At 35.0% G+C, this 24656-nt stretch overlaps 1 protein-coding gene across 1 annotated transcript; it reads left to right on the top strand.

The window, feature by feature from the left end:
- Positions 1-305: 305 nt before the first annotated feature.
- Positions 306-20910, top strand: LOC306853148 (kinesin-like protein KIF3A). Its single transcript, XM_079390348.1, has 17 exons — positions 306-455; positions 1454-1736; positions 1887-2031; positions 2199-2283; positions 3274-3379; positions 3664-3803; positions 3884-4081; positions 4243-4417; positions 6525-6623; positions 12514-12670; positions 12791-12971; positions 13058-13168; positions 14459-14584; positions 16092-16145; positions 16235-16303; positions 16392-16519; positions 18743-20910. The coding sequence occupies exons 1-17, from the start codon at positions 450-452 to the stop codon at positions 18789-18791; spliced, it is 2112 nt and encodes a 703-aa protein (XP_079246474.1). The 5' UTR covers positions 306-449; the 3' UTR covers positions 18792-20910.
- The last annotated feature ends 3746 nt before the right edge of the window (positions 20911-24656 follow it).

The raw sequence follows: 24656 nt of genomic DNA, 5'->3' as shown, positions 1-24656 counted from the left end.
TTTATGATTTAGCTCTTCATTAAACTCATGAACCCCGCAACCTTGACGTAACTTCAAAGAATGGAATATATTTTCATGATCTTTGTATTTTTTTATTTCAATATGGTACAAGATCCTATTTAAATCAATGTGATAAACGAGTTAGGTCAAAAGTAGTCAGAGGCTAGCAAAAAAATGGGTGTAATGGATTACGCTACAATTTTTTTGGCATGTCATTTGGAATCAGTAACTACAATTAGTATTTAATCTACCCATCACTGTCTGGCTATTAAACATTGATATGCATAAGTATATAAATACCTCTCGCCGCGCATGCGCAGTAAGCGCAGGTTGGGATGGGCGCTTGCTGCAAAAATACATCCTCCACCGAATGAGCTCCTCGATTGTGTTTCCAGGCGAAAACTGCTTTATTTAGGTCTTAATAAAGAGCCATATATCAGATTCTAAAAATGCCGGTAAGATTATAATCTCTATCTTCATTTATCGCAGTGTAATGTGTGTGTTGCTATGCCCCACCTTCCCGTCATTCCCCGGAATCTCCTGCAGATATTATTTGACAGCGTTTTCTGTCGCGCGTTTATTCAATTATATGATGTATTTAATTATTATGCCATGCTTTTGTCCTTTCTGTGACCAGAGCTGTTTTGTGGACATCAAGCTAGCTGCATGCTAGTTATTAGCTTCATAGCAAGCTCAGGGAGGTTAACGATATTATGATCTCTCAACGAGTCAGATTCATTGAAATTAATGAGGAATGATGTTAAAACCGCTTACAACAGATAAATAACTATGTACTGCGTGTAAAAAATGAATCTGCGTGTTTGTTGTTTGTTAATTAGCTGTTAGCTTGAGGCCGAGCGGTCATATCCGCTGCTTAGCAACAGCGTCCATCACCTTTACAGTACAGCTTACCTGTTAACAAAACCTTGCTTCACGCATAACAAAGACATAATTTGGTGTTTGTTTACCTATGAGCCCGGTGTGAAACTTTTGAAACATAAACTACGCTTAATAGTTATTTATTGAATTTATCTGCAGAAGATATCTGTCTTGTTTTTCTATTCGGTCATGAAAAAATGTTATTTATGCTACATTTTAAGCCATCCTTCATTATGAGTTGGAAATATAATTTTAAACATTTCTGGAAGCAAATAATATTTAGACAGTTTGCATAATTTAACAAAACTTAATTGGAATAATCATACAGCAGCATTAAATATTCTGCTCTTTGGCATACTCTTAACTTACATTGTGCCATATCATGATTTGTGTAAAAAAAATCATTTTACTAAATCAATAATCACTACAAAATTGTGTATTTTTATGATTTATTTAAATTTTTTCTTAATGGCTGACTGCCATTGTGCTGACAAACAGATGGTCCTGCATTAACCTGATTTTAAACAGATGGTCGAGCACTAACGTTTTTTTAAACCGGTTTCTATTTGTCCAGAGTAATAAGCTGGATAAACCAGAGAAGGTGGAGGTGAGTGATAACGTGAAGGTGGTGGTGAGATGTCGACCCCTCAACGAGAAGGAGAAGATGATGGGATACAAGCAGTCCGTCACTGTGGATGAGATCCGGGGAACAATTACTGTGAATAAATTTGATATGACCAGTGAGCCGCCAAAGACGTTCACTTTCGACACAGTGTTCAGTCCAGACAGTAAACAGCTGGATGTGTATAATTTAACCGCTCGACCGATTATTGACTCCGTATTAGAGGGTTACAATGGTAAGTCAAAGACAATAGAAATATTTATTGCATATATTGTTTATCTATTTAGGCTATATCTACTTTTATCTATTTTCTATATCTATAATATCTATTTGGCTGTTTTTGCAAGTTTTAAATGTTGAAGATTTAATTATAATATTTTTTCAGGAACCATATTTGCGTACGGCCAGACAGGCACGGGGAAGACGTTCACTATGGAGGGTGTCAGAGCAGTGCCTGAACTCAGGGGAATCATCCCAAATTCATTTGCTCATGTATTTGGTCACATTGCAAAAGCAGAAGGCGACACCAGGTGAGAATGGGGACTGTTTTTGAGTGCTGTGCTGTTCGAAGGTCAGTGTGTTCATGCATGATTAATCATGAAGATTCTTATCATTTGTCATGCTTTTTCATTATATGTCTAATCAGCGGGCGTGCAGTGTGTTAAGATAAACTCTGGTGATGTGTGTTATCTGACAGGTTTCTGGTAAGAGTTTCTTATTTGGAAATCTACAATGAGGAGGTGAGAGATCTGTTGGGAAAGGACCAGTTGCAGAGGCTGGAGGTGAGAAACCAACATATTTCAACATATTCCCCGGTCATCACTGCACTTATTAGGTGTGTCGTTAAGTGGGCACTCCAATATAGGTCATGAAGCGTTTAACTAATACATACATGTATCCGCATGGTATCTGCACCCACAGAGTTCTGCAGAAGATGTCATCGTTTTCTGTAGAATTTAAACACATCAAACACCATTTGATCATTCAAAGAATTCTTTGTGGGATTGTATATGAAATATTTTTCTTTATTTGACATCATGCCTTCAGCTATAAATTGGAATGTCACATTTCACATATCACATTTTAACATTTAGCTTATTCAATACAGTCTAGTTTGGATTTTAGTGCAGAATTTTGTTTTGATGAACATGGACTCATGAAATTTTGTCTTTCTTTTCTAATGTTTTTTTTAAAGATGATATTTGCCAAGGCTGCATTTATTTGAATAAAAATAGTAATATTGTGAAATATTATTCAAGTAAAAAAAAAATTGCTTCTTTTTCTGTTTTGAAATGTAATTTATTTCTGTGATGCAGCGTTGAATTTTCAGCATAATTACTCCAGTCTTCAGTGTCACATGATCCTTCAGAAATCATTCTAATATGCTGATTTACTGCTCAAGAAACACGCTGCAAACAGTTGTGCTGCGTAATATTTTTGAGGAAACTGTTACTTTCAAGGTTCTTTGACAAATAGGAAAAAACAGCATTAATTTAAAACATAAATCTTTTGTAACACTGTAGTGTCACTACTGATCAGTTTAATCTATCCTTCCTGAATAAAAGTATTCATTTCTTTCAAATAAAAAAATAAATCTTACCAACCCCAATCTTTTGAATGTGTAACAGTTTAAGACCTCATTTGTAGTTTCATTGTTATTGAGGAAGTCTGACTTAACTAGAGCTTGAATCTTTGAAATAAGGCAATACCTTTTGTTGTGCAACCTGAATGATGAATTTCTGCAAATGATGAATACTAAACTCAAAATACAGGTCAAGGAGAGACCTGATGTAGGAGTTTACATCAAGGATCTTTCTGGATACGTGGTAAACAATGCTGACGATATGGACCGGATTATGACCCTTGGACACAAAAACCGTGAGTATATTTGAATTATTTTATTAAGTGAAATCGATTAGGGCATGCAAAGTTAGATCATTAAAGTCTTTAAAATGCATCTTGTTTTGTCATGCACATGGATGACTGCTTTATTTCTAATCTAATATTTTAATAAATCTAATAATAATATAGAAAATGTGTTGATCAGAGCAAGAATATTACTTAAGCATTGGTTTTGGTGCTCTCTAGAGAAGACGCTCTAAAGATTTTTAAAAAGCCTCTAAAGCCAACATTTGTGCTTGTGTTTATTTGCCCTTGCCCAGGTTCTGTGGGTGCGACTAACATGAACGAGCACAGCTCTCGTTCTCATGCTATCTTCACCATAACTATTGAGTGCAGTGAGAAAGGTGTAGATGGAAATCAGCATGTGCGCATGGGAAAGCTACACTTGGTGGATCTTGCGGTAAGCAGCCCATGTCACGTGGATAAACTTTACAGTCTTGGTTTTCTTTCCAATACTGACAGGGATGTTTTGTTGCTCAGGGCTCTGAAAGACAGGGAAAAACGGGAGCCACAGGTCAACGTCTTAAAGAGGCTACAAAAATCAACCTGTCTCTGTCCACCCTGGGAAATGTTATCTCTGCACTAGTGGATGGGAAAAGCACCCACGTACCCTACAGGAACTCAAAACTCACCCGACTCTTACAGGACTCTCTAGGAGGAAACTCCAAAACCATGATGGTATGATAGTCAGTGTGTAAACTCATACAAGCCCTGGCTTATATAGTATACCAATTGTTGATTAAATTGCTAGTAATTATTAAAATTCTGCAGAAATCAATCAGATTTCAGTGAAAGTAGTGCACTGTATAATTCTGTTTTATCGCTCTCTTATTTTGCAGTGTGCAAACATCGGCCCAGCAGATTACAACTACGATGAAACCATAAGTACGCTCCGTTACGCCAACCGTGCCAAAAACATCAAGAATAAGGCCAGGATTAATGAGGACCCCAAGGATGCACTGCTGCGTCAGTTTCAGAAGGAAATTGAAGATCTCAAGAAAAAACTGGAAGAAGGTATCAGTTTCAGCTGTGTCATGTCTCTGTCAGGGTTGCTCTTCAGGATGTGACTCATTGGCTTTGGTCTAAACCCTAGAAATGCTGCATTGACTACATAGGGATCTTCCCACTCAACGCTCTCAGTGGATTCTAATAGAGTTTTGTTACCGTGTTGCTAAGTTAAAATGATGTCTTAAAGGGGTCATATGATGCTGCTAAAAATAACATTATTTTGTGTCTTTGATGTAATGCAATGTATGTACGTGGTTTAAGGTAAAAAAAAAAACGCATTATTTTCCACATACTGTACATTATTGTTGCTACTCTCTACCTGCCATTCTGAAACGTGTCGACTTTCACAAAGCTCATCGTTTTGAAAAATTAGGTGTGCTCTGATTGGCCAGCTATCCAGTGCATTATGATTGGCTGAATACCTCAAGTGTATGACGGAAATGTTATGCCCCTAACCATATTTGGAAAAACAGCGTCGACATGGCGGCAATGGCTACAAAACTACATTGAGAATAAAAGTTACGCCCTTTTTTCTTTGCCTAAACGTTTGGGTGGTGTTATGCAAATCTTCCCACACAGTGATGTAGATATGTGGGGGCGTGTTTAAATGAGGTGTTTTAGGAAGGCGTGGATGAGTCTTAAGTTTTTGCAACTTTACAGACCTTATATGTGACCATGGACCACAAAACCAGTCATAAGTGATGATTTATACATCTGAATAAATAATGTTTCCATTGATGTATGGTTTGTTAGGATCGGACAATATTTCCAGATTTGAAAATCTGGAATCTGAGGGTGCAAAAAAATCTAAATATTGAGAAAATCGCCTTTAAAGTTGTCCAAATGAAGTTCTTGGCAATGCATATTACTAATCAAAAATTAAGTTTTGATATATTTACAGTAGGAAATTTACAAAACATCTTCATGGAACATGATCTTTACTTAATATCCTAATGATTTTTGGCATAAAAGAAAAATTGATAATTTTGACCCATACAATGTATTGTTGGCTATTGCTACAAATATACCCCAGCGACTCAAGACTGCTTTTGTGCTCCAGGGTCACATATATGCATGAATTGCTTGTAACACTCCAAAGACAAAGGAAAACTTGAAGTCTCATCATATGAGCCCTTTAATATTTAAATTGAAGTGAGTGAAGTGACATACGGCCAAGTATGGTGACCCATACTCGGAATTCATGCTCTGCATTTAACCCATCCAACGTGCACACACGCACAGCAGTGAACACACACACACAGCAGTGAACACACACAAAATGTATATCTCTGTGTTTGCTCCGAGGAACCATAATTTCAATCTAACAGAAATGTAAGTAATGATTAAATGTGAGAAGCAAAGTAGCAGCAATAATGTAGTTGCAAATAATCATGTTTTCTGGAAAAAACAAAAAAAAGGTGCTACTGTTCAAAAGTTTGGGCATGGCAATATTTTTGATAATGATTTTGAAAGTAGTGTCTTAAGCTCACCAAGGCTGCATTTATTTGATGAAAAATACACTAAAAAAGCAATATTTGGAAATATTATTTAAATTTGACATTTTATAATTTTGAATAGATTTTAAAATGTAATTTATTAAGTAAAGCTGAATTTTCAGCATCATTACTCCAGTGTCACATGATCCTTCAGAAATCACTCTAACATGCTGATTTGCTGCTCAAGAAACTGGTTATTATATTTCTAATTATTATAATATATTAAGTTCTATTCTAATTATTACAGTTTAAAAAAAAAAACAGCTGTGCTGCTTTAAAATATTTTGTAACATAATAAATGTACAATAAAAGAAATAAAAGAAAAGAAAAGAAAAAGTCTTACTGACCCTGAACTTTGAACAGTAGTATATGTTTTCTGCGCTGTTTTTAATAAATCAATATTACAATGACTGACATTTATTAATTGTCATTCCACATGATTTTGCTTAAGAGTTTGACCTAAGACTGTATCTTGAAAGACAACATCATTTTTATTTATTTATTGCATCTGTTGTGCGTCTATAGTTGCCCTCTAGATTTTAGGTACAGAGCCAGAGTATTTATACATGTTTAGTACTGAGACACAATCCCATACTATGCTTTATTTGACTGCTCAGGTGAGGAGATCTCCGGCTCTGACGGCAGTGGATCAGATGACATGGATGAGGGTGAAGATGAGGTCGGAGATGGAGGCGAGAGACGGAGGAAACGAAGAGGTATGCAGTGTTAAATTTGACAGCAAATTTTAGTCATAGTCTTTTGACTAATGTCATTTAGTTTTAGTCATCTGAATTGTTTTTAGTTTTAGTCGACTAAATGTACAGTAAATTTAGTCTGCTAAAATCTAATGGGTTTAGTTACAGTGCATTTATTATGCATATCTCTAAAGTTTTCAAACTCATTATAGGTTTGAAATTAAGGTTTTATCATGATAGACTGCGATTTAACTGCAGTGACGCACAACATGCCTTTTGTTAAAATTAAATAAAACCACTTCTCATAAAGAACAAGAACATGGTCTTCTTTTTAATTAAATACCAATGGTTATATAGGCTAATTATGCATTCTTTATAACTTTTTTTTTTTTACCATATTCTTCATTCTTTCAAGCAAGGCAAGGCAAGGCAAGTTTATTTATATAGCACATTTCATACACAGTGGTAATTCAAAGTGCTTTACATAAAAGAAAGTGAAGTAGACATTAAAATCAATAAAAACATGGAAATAAAAATAATAAAAACAAAGAATTTTAAAATGATATAGAAAATGATTTAAATAAATTTAAAGAAAATGATTATACATAAAATTATTGCAGTCAGTTCGGACATATAGCACAGTGCTCATAGCACAGCAGACATATTTATTTCTATAAATAAATTTAGATTAATCTTTAGGGCTACTAAAGTTTTTCAGTCAAGAGCAGTGAGTGATTGTATGTCTTTCTTTTGTTGCTTGATTAACATCAATGACTCAGCCTAATTTAGTTGCTATTGTCTGCTATCCCTTTAAAATAGAATACACGAATTTACGTTCACTTAAGACGTAATCAAATGTGTTTACGTGAATACTCGTCAAAACTGACATTTCGACATCATTTTGTATGTATTTCTCCGTTCATGCGACGTGAAAGAGTACTCGCGAGCTGTGAGACGCGCTTTCTGTGTGTGTGTGTGTGTATGCTTCAGTGTCTGCGCTCAGAAAACCGGACCAATTTGGGTTCTCTCTTGCGTCGTCAGATTTATCCATATGCCTGCTCTTCTCTTACTCCCACATATTGACATTTTTTAATGTTTTACGCGCTTTGCAGCAAGTGTATTTTATCTTCTGTCCCGCCAGTTCATATGTTCGCATCTAACCTTCTATGCAGCAGATTCGTTCTCAATTAATCTCTTCCCAAATCGTCCCTCCCTAACATTTCGTCTCGTTTTTATTCTTACAGATTTCTTATAGATTTACGTCATAATTTTTGTCATTCAAAAAGAGTTTTCGTTCGTTATCGTCTCGTTGTCGTGAAAATTATGACACATTATTCGTCAACGAAATTAACATTGGAGGTATGAATCTCCCCTTATCGTTCCCGTTTCATGACTAGGCAGCATTAGTCAGAAAGGTCTCTTAGAAAGATGATGCAGACTGTGGTTTTGGCTTTTAGCCACAAGGTCTGCTTCAAATAATCATTTTCATTATCTGGAGCGTTTTGTGGTGTTTTGTCTTTGAGCTTATTTATGTTGTTTTATAGTAAAACATCAAGACGTTAAGTTTTCGTCCAGGATTATTTATAAAAACGTTTGGAATTTATATAGCAAGCTATATAGCATTTGATGTGCTGCGGGTACCCTGACATCATCTAGGTTTCGGTTGCCGGATATCAAAGTATCAGTGGAGGAAGAAACGATGTGGCTTTGGTTTGCTTGTCTAGACCATCAGATCAAACAAATGTAGTTTCATTGTGCATCACGAACACAAACTGTTAATGCCTGGCAATGACAATGCAAGTTAATGCAATTTTTGTCATGAGAATTATATCAGCCTCAATTTGAGCTAAGCGCTGAAGTGGAAAATGGTCACCAATTTCAGGATGGTCATGAGTATTTGATTTTCCCCCTTTTGCTTTTAATGACAGCAGTTTGAGCTTCATAAGTTCCACAAGTGTGTGTGAATCATCAAAAATTGTAGCCTTTCACTTTTCAAGATTTCAGAATCAGAAAGGGCTTTACTGGCAAGTATGTTTACACACACAAGGGATTTGTCTTAAAGGGGTCATTGGATGCAAAATTCACTTTCCAAGTTGTTTGAACATAAATGTGTGTTGGAAGTGTGTGTACACATCCATCCTATGATAAAAATCCACCCAGTGGTTTTTATTAAATCCCTATTTTAAAATCCTCTTTCTCAAATCAGGCTGTTCTGAGGTTCCTGTCAGAATGACGTAGTTGTGCACAGGCCCCTCCCACGATAGTTGATTGACAAGGCCATCTTACCTTAGACCCGCCCTGAGTGAGCTGAGAGCTGTCCGCCTTTGTCAACTCTGGTGCTGGGGAAGACCAGATGTCTCAGATTAAGTGATTGAGGCGTTTTGTTGTTGGATGTAATGATGAATATAGCGGTCATTCAAGATTCAAGATTTATATTCGTCACATACACAATTATACAGAGTATAACCAGCAGTGAAATGTAAGTCAGGTCCGCTCCAAGGACAGTGCAATTAAATGCGGCATCTAGTTGATCAAAACACTAAAACAGTAATATTATGAATATATGTTAATGTAATTTATTTCTGTGATCAAGGTTGTCAAAAAGTGTCACATGATCCTTCAGAAATCATTCTAATATGCTGATGCGCTGCTCAAGAAACATTTCTTACTATTATCAATGTTAAAACAGTATTTTATGTTGAAAATATTTTTTTAGTAGTTTTCAGGATTCTTTGATAAATAAATGGTTCAGAAAAACAGCATTTATATAATATAATATAATATATTTAATATTAATAAATGTCTTTACTGTCACTTTTGATCAATTGAAAGCATCCTTGATGAACAGAATATTCTTTCATTAAAAAAACATGGACCTCAAACTTTTGAATAGTCGTCTCAGCCCACACTTGTCTGATGCATATTAGATAAATTAAATAAAAAAAAAACTCAAATTGATCTTGAATGCTCAAGCTCCAATGTAGCATCCGATGCTAATCATAAAATCTACCCATCTTCTAATAACTTTTAATAAATGACACAAATTTAATTATTCAGCAGTCAAGCCTTTATTTTAATTAGCATAAAACAGATGTGTAATAACATGAATCAGTGGGTAGCAGCAGACTCGGTGACACAGTAGAAGCTGAATATAGGACACCTTCGCTTCTTCCGACAGGAACTCTATAAATGGTTCAGACATCACCTCTTTCAGTAAAACTGGCATCTGATTACTTCATGTTTATCATCATCTTCCTTTCTGGTGCCTCACAGTTTCTCTCTGTGTCAGCCTTAATGATCAGTGACTGCGGTCTTATTTCACACAGACCCAAACTGCAAACCTGAGTCCTCGTTAAAAGATATTTAGATATGATATGTGTTTCTGTTTTCTCTCTTCTTGTGCAATGTGCTGGCCATGTGACTTCTCTGCTCTAAATTCAAGACACAAGAGGTTGGTGTTACAGTCTCCTCAACATCAGCCCAACCTCATGTCACCTCCAGGCTATAGAAATGTACTTGGTTTTACCCTGAGATTTACTGTCCTACAAATGAGATGGTCAAACAGAACAAAAATGTAGTCTTAAAATTAGGTGTGAAAATTTAAAGGTGCAGTATACAATTTTTTTTGTCAATTTATTTCTAGAGCACATTTTAAAACAACTTGGAGTTGACCAAAGTGCTTTACATATAGACAAATATAGAGCAATATTCAAAACCAAACAGATGAGTTTTTAACTTCGCCTTAGAGAGATCAGAGAGATCTCGATGGGTTGTGTAGGAGCAACCGATTTGACCGATACGTTGGTGTCAGTCCGTGTAAAGATCTAAAAACAATTAAAAAGTCAGTTCTATAGTGGACAGGAAGCCAATGAAAAGACACTAGAATTGGGGTAATATGTTCACGTTTTCGTACACCCAACAGAAGTCTCGCCGCACAGTTTTGCACCATTCGAAGTCAAGAAATAGATTTATTCGTACATCGAGAGAGCTGCAGTAGTCAAGACAGGTACAGAAAAAAGGCATGAATTACCATTTCAAAGTCTTTGCGAGAGAACCAAGGCTTCGCTTTGGCTGAAAGCCTTAGAAGCTAGATTTTACAACCAAGTTTATCTGTTTATCAAAGTTAAGGGAACTCCCAAATAGCACACCCAGGTTTTTGACTGTACAAGGCATAACATTACTAATATGTTTGCAGATATGTAGGAGTCAAAGTGTAAGAAAGTTGCGCACATCCCACAAACCCAAATAGGGCTCAGGTGCAGGACATAAAAAATCGAATTCTAGCAAAAGAACAAACGTAATATCCGCACACTGAATTGACTGCTCCATAAAAATAAAAAAAATCTTTATTGCAACATTTCGACCATCAGGTCTTCGTTAGGCAGATATTTAGGAAACATGCCAAGTTCACATGCTTGTTTCTCTGAAGCAATGCTACAGCCAGTTATTCTACTTTGAAATGTGCGCTCCTTGTCAGAATGTCTGTTTAAACTGCCAGCTTAACCAATAGTATATCGACACGCCAGGTTGCCAGTTGGCAGAAAACTCAGCATATTGCAGCCATGGAAGCCAGTAAACGAACTGAGTCAGAGATCGCATATTCTACCTGACCTAAAAAGCCTCGGCATCCATCTAAAAAGCTCTGTGACCGGAGGAATATTAAAACACCGATACATCAGAGAAATGTAAAGCTGCTTTGACACAATCTGCTTTGTAAAAAGCGCTATATAAATATTGGTTACCTGACTTGACATCAGCTCATTAACTTGTGCTCTTTCCTGTTGCGTGTCCTCAATCTGGCAACCCATGTGAGCATCGAGTCTGAGGAGGGCGGTATGGGAGAAATAACGCTTTCCTACATTTTGAATTTGGACTTTAGTAGCTGTCAGCCGCTAGCTATTACATACTGTACAACACCTTTAATTCAATCACTGACAGTGGATATTATCAGATCTCTAATGTTTTATTTAATTGCCATTTACGTCAGATGTCTCTTTAAAACCTGAACATATACAAATTATGCAATCATCTTGTGGAAAATGATCTCCAAGCTCATTAGAGCTCAGTTTGGCATCTTATTTTCCTGGTCCTCCCTCAGTCACAGATGCTCTGAGATCATTAAAGCTTCTTGCTGATCATCAAAAATGCCAAGTTATGTGTTTTGATTTTAAAATGGCTTTTAATTAAAAAAATTAATAAATAATCAGAAGAGTTTGAGAAACAAGGGGAAGGTGAGATTCAAGTTGAGTGAGGCAGAAAATACAGGACTCTATTTTCATAGGGTTTTCTAAACTAAAATTTGTGGGGGAAAAGCAGAGGGTTTGTGAGTTGATGGAAAGCTAAGAATGAATTAAATCATTAAAATGTCAAATTTAAACACATAAGTAATTGTAACATCAGAACAAATCCAAATAAACACTCATGTCACCGGTAACCTACATCAGAGAATCGTGAACATGCAAATATGTTGTTAAATTGTTGAAATAATAACTTCAAGTGAATGATTTGGGTTGAAGGGATTGAAAAACGTTTTGGAGTCCCTGTAGTTAGTGCTTTAATGATTAAATAACATTGAGTAAAATCTCTTGACATTTATTGTAGCGATCAGCGGATGTCACATTTGTGTTACTTATATAATCTCCATTTTCTTAATGCAAAATATCATTGATTTTTGGGTGGAAGCACTGCATATCAAATAGTGTGGAAATATGTATTGTGCCTTGTGGTGTCAGTCACCAGCTTCTAGAGAAACTGTGGTGTATTTCAGTGGGGTAAGAGATCACTTCTAGCTCTGTTAGCTTGCATCTGATAGAACGTTATTTCTTCTGCTACCATGCATCTGCAGAACGCACAAGTGTTGCTATACATTTCTTCAAAGGCTTTTATCTGTTTTTATATCTGTCATGCTAAGGGAGGAAGAAGGTGTCTCCTGACAAGATGGTGGAGATGCAAGCTAAGATCGAAGAGGAGCGTAAAGCACTGGAGGCCAAACTGGACATGGAGGAGGAAGAGAGGAACAAAGCGCGTGCAGAGCTTGAGAAGAGAGAGAAGGACCTTCTCAAAGCCCAGTAAGTCACCGAATCTGTCCAGCAGATCTGTTGTCTATGTATTATCCATCTATATTGGCAATATACAATAACTGTTTGAATATAATAATGTCATGCTTTGTGTTGTTTCCTGTATCTCAGACAGGAGCATCACTTATTACTCGAGAAGCTGGCTGCTCTGGAGAAGAGGGTTATTGTTGGAGGAGTTGATTTACTGGCTAAAGCTGAGGAGCAGGAGAAGCTTCTGGAAGAATCCAACAATGAACTGGAGGAGAGGAGGATGAGAGCCGAGCAGCTCCGGATAGAACTGGAAGAAAAGGAGGTAGAGATGAGTGGATTCATGCTTGACCAATATTGTTGTATAGTTTTATTACATAGTGATTCATGTTTGCAAATGTCTCTAAACAGCAAGAGCGCTTGGACATCGAGGAGAAATACACCAGTTTACAGGAAGAAGCTCAAGGCAAGACCAAGAAACTGAAGAAAGTCTGGACCATGTTGATGGCAGCAAAATCTGAGGTGCAGTAAATTTAATGTAGCTTTCAAATAGCACAGTTCACAATTGTGTTGTCAAAAGTACAAGTATAATTTTAAAAATGTAATAACAGCTTTTTTGCAGTACCTTCAACTAGTCAACATAAAAATTTAACTTCTACATGATTCAAGTAGCATTTTCTTTATTAAACTTCTATTTGAAGAAAGTGCATGAAGTTCCATTTGGTGTGAATGTGACCTTGGAGCACAAAAGCAGTCTTAAGTCGCTGGGGGATATTTGTAGCAATAGCCAAAAATACATTGTAGAGGTCAAAATGATTGATTTTTCTTTTATGCCAAAAATCATTAGGATATTAAATAAAGATCATGTTCCATGAAGATATTTTGTCAATTTATTACCATAAATATATCAAAACTTAATTTCTGATTAGTAATATGCATTGCTGAGAACTTCATTTGGACAACTTTAAAGATGATTTTCTCAATATTTAGATTTTTTTGCACCCTCAGATTCCAGATTTTCAAATAGTTATATCTCAGCCAAATATTGTCCTATCATAACAAACCAAACATCAATGGAAAGCTTATTTATTTAGATTCAGATTATGTATAAATCTCAATTTCGAAAAAATTGACACTTAAGACTGGTTTTGTGGTCCAGGGTCACAAATGTAAAACAAATCACTTGTTAAATATCTTTGCAGAAAAGATGCATGAAATATGAAGCCACATAAACTTGCCTTAAAACATATGTTCAGAAATGATATAAGGAAAATGCAAAAAAAAAAGTCTCAAGTCAAGGTAATTTAAATTCAGAATGACTAAAAGCATAACACAAGGAGATTATAATTAACTATAAATGTTTATAAAAACAAAGAAAATAACAGCAGCCAGTCAGCAGCATCATGAAATATCAGACATACAGAAGTAGTTATTTACAGGGTTTTGTATTCCACTGCTGCTAGTGTATATACAGGTATATGCATAATTTGCAATGAACTTGATAGTTTGTTTTTAATTGGATTAATGCCATTCATGTGTTTCTTTGTTGTCGTTTCATTACTTTCGTTTGATCTTTTAATGCAAAGTTTACATAATTGAAAAACATTTGAAGGCTACATGCTAATGTTTATTTACGTATTACAAAAAAAAAAGTTAAAATAAAATGGTTACAAACATTTTTCCAATTGTACCAAAATAGTACAGAGTGCTGTTAAGTTTAACTGGTACTGGTACCGATTACTGAACTATTAGTATCGAGACTACTAGTTTATATTGGTATTCTGGTAAACAAAAATGTCTGCTGTGTTTCAGATGGCTGATCTGCAGCAAGAGCATCACAGAGAGATTGAAGGTCTGCTGGAAAACATCCGGCAGCTGAGCAGAGAGCTGCGGCTACAGATGCTCATCATTGATAACTTCATTCCTCAGGAATATCAGGTCTGGATTTATGCTCATGCACGTACACTGTCAGTCAAAACTTTAGACAAACCCTCTTACTCTTCATTGTTGGCATGTTTTAGAATAACAGTGAAGTGATCAAATGATAGCTACCGAAATACAGGAATTGCTTAGTGATCAAAACATGTTGATAAAGATCTCATAGATCAGCTTCATTAAACCGCCCTTTTTCAAGATCACAGGAAAACACTCCCATATTTGCATGTCAAATGTCTTTATCTGACATTTACATATGTGGCCCTGGACCACAAAACCTCGAGAGCTGATAAAATGTAAAGCTGTAACGTGAATGCAATGCAAGTCATTTTGGATAAAAGCGTCTGCTAAATGCATAAATGTAAATGTGAGTCGCTGGGGTATATTTGTAGCAATAGCCAAAAATACACAGTATGGGTCAAAATGATTGATTTTTCTTTTATGCCAAAAATCATTAGGATATTAAGCAAAGAGCATGTTCCATGAAGATATTTTGTAAATTTCCTACCGCAAATATATCATAACTTCCCTTTGATTAGTAATATGCATTGCTAAGGACTTAATTTGAACAACTTTAAAGGTGATTTTTCTCAATATTTTTATTATTTTTTGCACCCTCAGATTCCAGATTTTCAAATAGTTGTATCTCAGCCAAATATTGTCCTATCATAACAAACCATACATCATCTGAAAGCTGAATATTTTTTTTTTTTTTTGTGTCGTTTCACTCCAAGTATACATGTGTATTGGTGTATTTAATTCATTCCTTAAATTTTCTTTATTTGGACTTAAAAAGGACTTTAAACAAATCTTAAATTACGTTCGTTTAACCTGCAGATTTAATAACTGAAGTATTGTGTTTCTTGTTTCTCCTGCTCTAACGCAGCGCTTCAGGATGCAGCACTTGCATAAATAAGCATGGAAATCATTTTTTTGCTTTTTCCCCCTTGTCAGGATTTTATAAATCAGATATTTTTTGCTGATAATTTAAAGAGTGAAATGCTGCACCTGCACAATAAAGGAGAAAATGTCAAAACTGAGCTAGCAAATTAACTACAGAAAGTCTTAAAGAGATAATAAATTATCCATAAATTATCCTTTTGTCATCATTTACTCTCTTGATGTTATTTTCAAACTTAATTTTGTGAAAAATGGAAGATATCAAGTGTTTGTTTTTTGTCCAGTACAGTGGAAATCAGTGGTAGTGAAAGCGGTTTAAAATATTTTCTTTTTTTCTGCAGAATAAAGAAACTCGTATAGCTTTGGAGCCAGAATTAAAATTTTTGAGTGAACTTTCCCTTTAAGAATCGAATATTTCAAATGCAGTTCAGTGAAATGATGAGCTGTATTAACTAGCTCTGCTTATTTACTCTCAGAGTTTAACATGAACTTCAAAAGTCTCCAAAAGAATATTCACAATATCTGAACTTCGCTTAATATTTATCTCAGCGTTTCAGTTGCACTACTATTAAAACATGCAAACAACATCTTTTTTTGTTGTCGTGTACAGGAGATGATTGAGAACTATGTGCACTGGAATGAGGACATTGGAGAATGGCAGCTGGTGAGTCTTTAACACAGATCTCTCAGATCCGGGATGTTTGGGTGCAATGAAAATATATAATGCAGCTGATGTATTTGCTGTGTTTTTAGAAATGTGTGGCCTACACAGGCAACAACATGAGAAAACAGACACCGGTGTCGGACAAGAAAGAAAACGATGTAAGCATCCGTTCAGATCTACTGAAGCACACATGATGCATGCTGCTCATGTTTCATTTTTGTCCTCTGTCTCTCTTTTGTGATTCAGCCATTTGAAGTGGACCTGTCCCATGTTTATCTGGCCTACACTGAGGAGAGCATGAGACAGTCTCTAATGAAACTAGAAAGGCCTCGAACATCAAAGAGTGGAAAGTCCAGGCCTAAAACTGGTCGTAGGTGAGGTGTGATGCTTGGCTTTATTTTTGGACTTTCTGCTTCACACCTTTGCACACACAAATGCATCTGACTGTTACAACTAGTTAAAGAATCCTTCAGTTTAGTTTAATGATGATTTTAGATGATGTATACAGGTATATGTAACTGCTGAAATATATATGTATATATATGTGTATGTGACGTGGCATGGCATTTTCACTGTCCCACAAGATAAAAATGAATGTAATTAATATTGTCGTTATTTAAAATGCAGTAAATGGTTAAACATTTCTCTGTTCTACATATACTTGTTATTATAAAAGCTGCAGTGCTATTAGATTTTTAAAAAAAATTGAGCTAAATCTCAAAATTGTCGTATGGTGCGACTGTCCCAAGCATGGTCCAATAAATTTCAACTTTTATAAATGAAAAAGAAAAGCATAAAAATGTGAATAAATACCTCTGGCATAATTGTTCAAGTGTCTATTTTAGTAAATGGCAATCATTTTTTTCATCCATATATTTCTGAAAGTGTAGTAACTTGTCTCTGAAAACCATGTCCTCTGGTGTGACACCATATCCTGATTTTAAATTGGCCAGTTCCATAATTACCATAATTAGTTGAAGGACCCCATTCATGGCCGTGTTACTGAAGGCCCCTGTGAAGCCATGACATGTGCAGATGGTCAATTTTGTCTCAGAATTGTTTAAATATTTTAACTTTTTTGGAACCAATACAAAAGTGTTACATTTTGTTGTCCTTTGGTGTGTAAAGAATGATATTTTTTAATTAAAAACTGCATGTTAAACTACATAATCATGGCAGGTTAGCTCAGAATAGCAAGGTCATTCATTAATTGACAGAAAAAGGCTGAAACGTCCTATAGTGTGACAGAAAGATCTCTAAAGCATTTTAAATAATTAAGACTACTTTTTATTCTTTTTGATCATTTTCAGTGTTCTTAAATGCAATAATTACATTAAATTATTTTCTGATGTTTTTACAGAAAACTTGTACGGTTATAAAGTGTCATGTAAATAAGTATAAAATGTGATCATTTGTTTCGAAACAGAAAATTGAGGGAGAGAAATTAGTGGAAGAGGACATGGAGATATATATAGAATATTAACACAGAACCACGCAGAAGGGAGGAGATCCTAAGAGAGCAATGCAGACAGTAAATAGAATCAAAATCATGCCTTAAAAACAGTTGCCATATAGTTTTTAAATGAATTCACATCTTAATGAATATAGTTTGAATATCAATAATTTCTAGCTGTGCCGCACATGCAGCTTGAAGAGCTTTACTAACGTACTGATTTAATATGTTTTGTTTAAAAAACATGTTGATATTGTTTGTATCGAAGTTAAAGTTTCTTTCTCCTTTGACATGTTCAAAATTAATTTGAAATAATTTAATAGCTACCATTTCTGTCCTTTGGTGTGACACTTAAAATAACACCGATCTCAAAATATCTTAAAAAAACAGTTGAGTATTGCACTAGGGGAGATACAAATATTACTCGACTTAAAATGGTATAATTTTCCGCAGTTTTGAACAGATGACTGCAAAGTTTGTCTTGAAATTGTCCAACAAGTCAATGATTTTAATTCTAATATTAAATAAATAGCATTATATGAAAATAAGTGTCTAACAATGAAGATACATCTCTCTCATGCTGTTAATGTATTATTCAGAGGGTTTTTTCTTCATTTTTACTGTCACACCACAGTTTAAATGTAAAGAAAAGCAGTGAAAGAATTGACGAAGTTAGTGACCCTTTATATTTTCTCAAAAATCAGAATTCATGCTACATATATGCATTTTAAAAAAAAAAGGTATTTTACTGCCTATTTGTCAATTGCATATTAAAACATCTGTTTTCTATTTAAATATTGTTGTAAAATGTCATTTATTCCTGTGATGCAGCGCTGTATTTTCAGCATCATTACTCCAGTCTTCAGTGTCACATGGTCCTTCAGAAATCATGCTAATATACTGATTACATTTGCTGCTCAAGAAATATTAAATATTATTAACAAATTATAAATATAGATATATCTGTTTTCTAGTTAAATATATTGTAAAATGTAATTTTACAATATATTTAAATAGAAATATATTTGCTACTCAATAAATATTTACTGTTATTATCAATGTTGAAAATAGTTGTGCCACTTAATATTAACACGTGCATATATTTGTCTAAATGTCTATTTTCCTCCAATCTCATTGTTTTTAGGAAACGTTCCTCCAAACCAGAGGCTGCGATTGAATCCCTGCTGCAGTGAGCTTTGTGTCTGATGAAGACCACCATATTTTGTGCATTTTCAAGGCCAGTCCAGTATGTCTTAGGAAATACTGATTCTTGTGACATTAAGGCACTTTGACACAAGTGTTTGTGAAAATAAATCATGCAGGAACTCCAGAGCTGCTCCAAAGCTTTGACATACAGCACCTTTAACATAAACACTGTTACTGTATATTCTGCTTTACACTGATGGCTGTGCTGGCTGGGACGAGCAGGAGATGAGCTTGCCATCAGGGAATATGCTATTGACAAACAAATCTAATCTTAAATGTTTTATACAATTGGCAGCGTGCAATTGCTTTAGCTCAATGTACACAAACTATGCTACTTCATTTTTTTATAGTGAGAATGTGCATGTCATGTTCCCCTGGCTGTGGTGCCATTAGCTCAGTTTATCCTAATTGTAATGTATTTCCATTGTGCGCTGTAGTAAAACCATTAGTCTTATGTAATATTTTAAAAATGTTTACATTTTACTGCCCCCCCCCCCCACTCCACTTTAAATTATTAAATTATTTTACAAAGTAAAAAGTAGTTTTTTTATTAATAATGATTTCAAAAACGACAAACAAACAAAAAATCAGTTTACAATACTTTTATTCATAAATACAATAAATATATAAATATGAGCAAATACCTAAATATATTTCATAAAAAAAATTCCTAAGAGGTATGTCTAGTCATTTCACGTGTCTTTTATTCTTTGAGAGTTTAAAGTATTGTTCTCGGCTGCATTCTTTGATTTTTCTCAGAAAAACGTGCATTTTGTGTTCCTCTGAAGCTGGAACGCTGCAGCGATGATGCTGTGGAGGAAAAACACACATTACACACTATATTAGACTACATCAAACCTCTTTCATTAAGCAGTCTAAAATCAGTCGAGTAAATCTACAGTTGTAGGCATAGATGATTCGCTAAAGTTGTAAAACTGATGTTATTTAAGCTGATTTTTAAAAACTACACTGAAAAAAAACAACAAATTTTAAGGCAAGTGGTTGCAAACAATTTATTTTAGCTACATTTAAGAAATAAAAATGTTGAAAGTTATTCAACTAAATTTGTTATTTTAAATTTAGCTAAAATAAATTAATTGCAACCACTTACCTTAAAAAAAATTTAGTCAATTCAATGAATCGTTTTTTTTTTCAGCGCATATTGTGTTATTTCCTCTGTATGTGCCACTGTTCAGTCCGGAATCCTGGGAAAATCTTAATTGAATCAGTAGTCCGTTAAGTCAAGCTTAGTTAAGTCTGTCATTAGTTATGTTAAGCTTGGTTAAGTCAAGCTTAGTTAAGTCTGTCATTAGTTATGTTAAGCTTGGTTAAGTCAAGCTTAGTTAAGTCTGTCATTAGTTATGTTAAGCTTGGTTAAGTCAAGCTTAGTTAAACTTGACTTAGTTAAGTCAAGCTTAGTTAAGTCTGTCATTACTTATGTTAAGCTTGATTTAAGTAAAGCTTAGTTGAGCTGGACTTAGTTAAGTCAAGCTTAGTTAAGTCAGTCGTTTGATAGGTTCATCTTACTTAAGTCAGTCGTTTAAATTAAGCTTAAACCAGTTGTTCAGACAAGTATTGCTGTTCAATTTAGTGATACTAGTGGAGCAGAAATAACCGATAGTAGTGGAAAAATGGAAATGGCATATGATTATTTCTAAGAATCATGCTAATAATATCAGCACATTGCATTGGTTTTTTGCACAGAATGATACTCTAATAAATATAGACACAGTATAGTAATCATGTTGTTTATCATTTAATTCAACAAATGAATATTGTGAGATGACTTACCCCTGAATAATTAGCGTAGGCGAGCAGTTGTCTGTGTAGCATGGAGAACTTTAGATTTGTGTTCATCATAACCATTGCTGCTTGGCAAAGGTGTTTCTCCTGTGTAACCATATGTAATTAATGATAATGAAATCAAGTATGTTCTCTAATACTGTGATATAAAATTCAACTTACCAAGCAGCCCGCTTGTGGAAATACGTCTTTTACAAATTGGTTGGGATTCTGTGAAAGAAAGTTTGAAGTTTGTTAGAGAAAGAAAAAAAAATCACTTTTTTGGCTCTTCAGAATCAGATGAAATAAAATTGCAGTTCTTACCATCTTTGAACTTTGTTTTAGCATCCCGTCCACACTCTCAATGATATCCTCCAGGAGAATTTCTACCTTTTCACGTCGTCTTAATCCAGTAACAGCTACAATCAGCATCAAGAGCATTAAAGTCCTCATGTCGGTGGTATTGATTCCTACCGAGGTCTTCAGTTGCTGAGATGGTCTTCATAGCTTCAGCACTGATCAGTCTTCTTATAGCGCTGGCAGAGGAAGTGACATTCTACCTCGATTCTGTAGATTACACGTCAAAGAAAAAAATCCCGAAATGCTTGCACACCCCCATAATCATCACAAATAGAGATTTCAGAGAATCGCAATAATGTTGAGAATCCCCTTATAATGGAGGAAAAAAGACACGTTAGCTCACTGTGCTTGAACTCAAAGACCATTAGGCATAACTAATAAAATAATAATAATACTTAAGTGTATTGCCTATGCAGGGAATCACCCTGACTGCCGCAGACACTATTAGTCACTTGTCTTAAATTAGTAAAATACTTCAAATGTTGTAGCAACAAATTCCATTAATGCAACATGAGCATGCATTGTCTCAGATTATTGTTGTCATGCGGTTTCATCATCAGTTGATTTCTGAAGTAACTGTTTGCCACATCCCTTTGACCTTCTTTCATTTTAAGAGGATGGACAGACAGACAATATACACGTACAGTGATGAACCAGTGAAGCTTTTCTTCTCACGTCCTCTGAAGACACCACACAACCACCACAGATGCTTTATGAAGCTGTGCCACACAGCACCTTTATCTAGCTCACATTTAGCATTTTGGGAAAATAAAGTCACCTTTATTTATATAGCGCTTTTAATAATACAGATTGTGCCAAACAGTGAACAGTGGCAATGTATTATTTCTGTTGTTGTTGTTGTTGTTTATTATTACTAGACTGTTACCATATCATAAAAAAGGAAACTTTGAAAAACTCCTCCAAGCCAACCAGCAACAAAATGATCAGAATTTTTCCATCATGTGCCATATATAGACCATAGCGGTTACTGTCTGATCTTCATGTTGTTGTTTTAATTGTAATTTAAGCATTATCTGTCAATGTTGGAAATTTTTGTTGAGGACTTTTGTTCCCCCTATTTTTAGATTTAAAGGGTTGTAGTCATTTGATACAAATTAAAAGAGAGAACTAGTTCATGGCAATACTGTTATTGTTTACCGAGCGGTTGGGTTACTGCCCAGAAGGTTGGGTTCAACATTTAACCACAACCCAGCATGTGTTCTGTCCAGTATTTACCCAGCATTTTTTAGAGTGTATAAACTAATACAAATGACAAACGCTCATAATAAAAATGAAACCTGAAAATTAAAAAAACTATATTAAGAAATACTATAATAGTATAATAACACAATTTGACCCTGTAAGCAACTTGGCTGTAATAATTTTTGCATTAGTTGCACTTGCTCTGGACGTCTATGGGGTGGAGGGATGGAGGTGTGGGTAGGGTTGGATATTCTAGCTCCACCCATTAGACACAAATTACATTCCCTCCTCCTTGCTGGATGCATAGTGAGGCGGAGCTACATGTAAGCTTCACCCATTTGCTCTGCAGTGAGTATCGGCTCCACCGGCTATTGATCAGTTATTTTCTATATAATGAAAATAATTATCGGCTTGTTAGTTTTGGCCAGAATTTCAACACGAGTGCATCCGGTGACACTGAGAAACATCTGCTTGTATAAGCATATGATCCTTTTAAAGGTTTCTGTGGCAAACCCAGTGCTGTAGATGATGGTGTATCTGCAGAGGGTGCTGTCGCTCCACATGTTCAGTTTGACACCTGCTGTCTGTCACACATCCTCAGCTTCATGACACATGCCATTACTTGTGAAAATGAAAAATGAGAGTTGTCACATATCATTTTTACTTTCATTCAAGAACACTAAAGATAAGTGTAACTGAATTAACAAAGGCTTGCATTTACTAATTCAAACTTTTTTGTTTGATGAAATACATTTTCATGCTTTTATTTTAACAATTAAACTTGAGGAAAAGTACAAGTTGAGTACTTGTAGTCCACTTTAGACATTCCGCTACAAGTAACTTTGCAACTGCCATTATAGTATTAGTAGACTGTTAGGTTTGGGTTAGTAGAAAAGGTCCCACGTACATCATAACTATGTACTTACATCATAAAATAAGTACTATGTACGTATTGTGTTCATATTGTATTGCAAAACACTTTTGCTGCTTTTGAGGTGGGATACAGGTACGTTTAGGGACAGGTTTGGTGGTCTGGGTAGTTTTAAGGGTGGGTTAAAGTGTAAGGGATGGGTCAACAGTATAATTATAAATGTAATTACAGATGTAACTACATGCAGGTATTTTTTTAAATATAAGTACAATCTAAAAACATGTATGTACACAATAAGTGCACTGTACCAAATGATTAATTTATATGCAAATACATAGTTAAGGTCACTTAATATAAAGTGGGTCCGTAGTAGAATAAAGTTGACGTGCACTCGCAAAGTTACTTATAGTTAGTAGAATATCTGTTGATGGACCATTAAAAACAAAAGTTAGCTGTCTACTAACAGTTTAATGACTGGTAGCTGACAGGTTGCAAAATTACTTATAGTTAGTCATTTCACAGTTCGTCACAAACGTACAAGACACCTTTATAAGAAGTTAAAAATCTTAGAGATGTGCCTCTGTAGAGCTGGTTGGGCTTATTGTGCCTTCACGTATTTTGTAAAGAAATATAACCTAATTGCATGCATTTATTATGTTGACATGAAATGATGCTAGTGCACACAATTAAAAAAAAATAAATGTATGTGTGTGTGTGTGTGTGTGTTTATAACACACAGGTTTATAACAATGAGCTGTTTGTGATCAGTTTCAAACTATTTTTGGGATAGTTTTGCTCTAAACTGACTAGTCATATATATATACAAATGACCTGAATGAGTCTGTTTGAAAGTCAAACTGTGGTAAAGTAAGTAAAGCACCATTTGATGAAATCTGTATCTCACAACTTCAGTAGAAAATGTAGATCTTATCTGTTAAAACGAGCACAGAAAAAACTGCACACAGCATTTTTAATACAGACGATGGAGTAATAAGAAAATAAATACTTGTATTTTCTTAAAAAATAATTTATAACATTTGTTGAGTGGAAAAAATAACTCAGTGTATTTAATAAGAGTCAATGCAATCATGCTTCAGCATTTTTAGTCAGCGGTGTAGTACAGCTCTTGCTCAGATGTGGCTTTGCATTGTGATTCCTATCTCTGTTTCTAGAAATGCTCGGTGCAGTTTCCTGTGTGATCAATGTGCTCTGCTGACTTTGCTCTTGGCCTAATAACTCTTAAACATAACGCTTCATGTTTATTTATTTTGTATGAAACACCTCGTCATTTATCCCAAGCCATTATAATGACATTTAAAGGTGATTAGAATAAATGGAACTGTTTTCCAGAAATAAATCTTCCTTTCCCAAACAATAAAAATCTATAATGTATAAACAATTCAAGACCGTGCCGCCTTAAAGGGATAGTTCACCCAAAAATGTGTATTCTGTCATCATTTACTCACTCTCATGTAGTTCCAAACCTGTATGAAAGTCTTTGTTCTGGTGAACACAAAGGAAGATATTCTGAAGAATGTGGGAAACAGAGCAGTTTTGGGCCACCATTGACTTCCATTGTATTTTTTCTTCCTACTATGGAAGTCAATGGTGCCCCAAAACAGCCTGGTTACAAACT

The sequence above is a fragment of the Barbus barbus genome (genome assembly GCF_936440315.1).
Source record: "Barbus barbus genome assembly, chromosome: 33".
Lineage (NCBI taxonomy): Eukaryota > Metazoa > Chordata > Actinopteri > Cypriniformes > Cyprinidae > Barbus > Barbus barbus.
Note: the sequence above shows the minus strand (reverse complement) of the source record. Positions and strands in the feature narration are given on the sequence as shown.

What these genes read in the sequence shown, in the direction of transcription:
- LOC306853148 (XM_079390348.1), top strand. An exon ending in ACCAGTTGCAGAGGCTGGAG is followed by an intron (nt 2,284 to 3,273) that starts GTGAGAAACCAA and finishes CTCAAAATACAG; the next exon opens with GTCAAGGAGAGACCTGATGT. An exon ending in CGGACAAGAAAGAAAACGAT is followed by an intron (nt 16,304 to 16,391) that starts GTAAGCATCCGT and finishes TTTGTGATTCAG; the next exon opens with CCATTTGAAGTGGACCTGTC.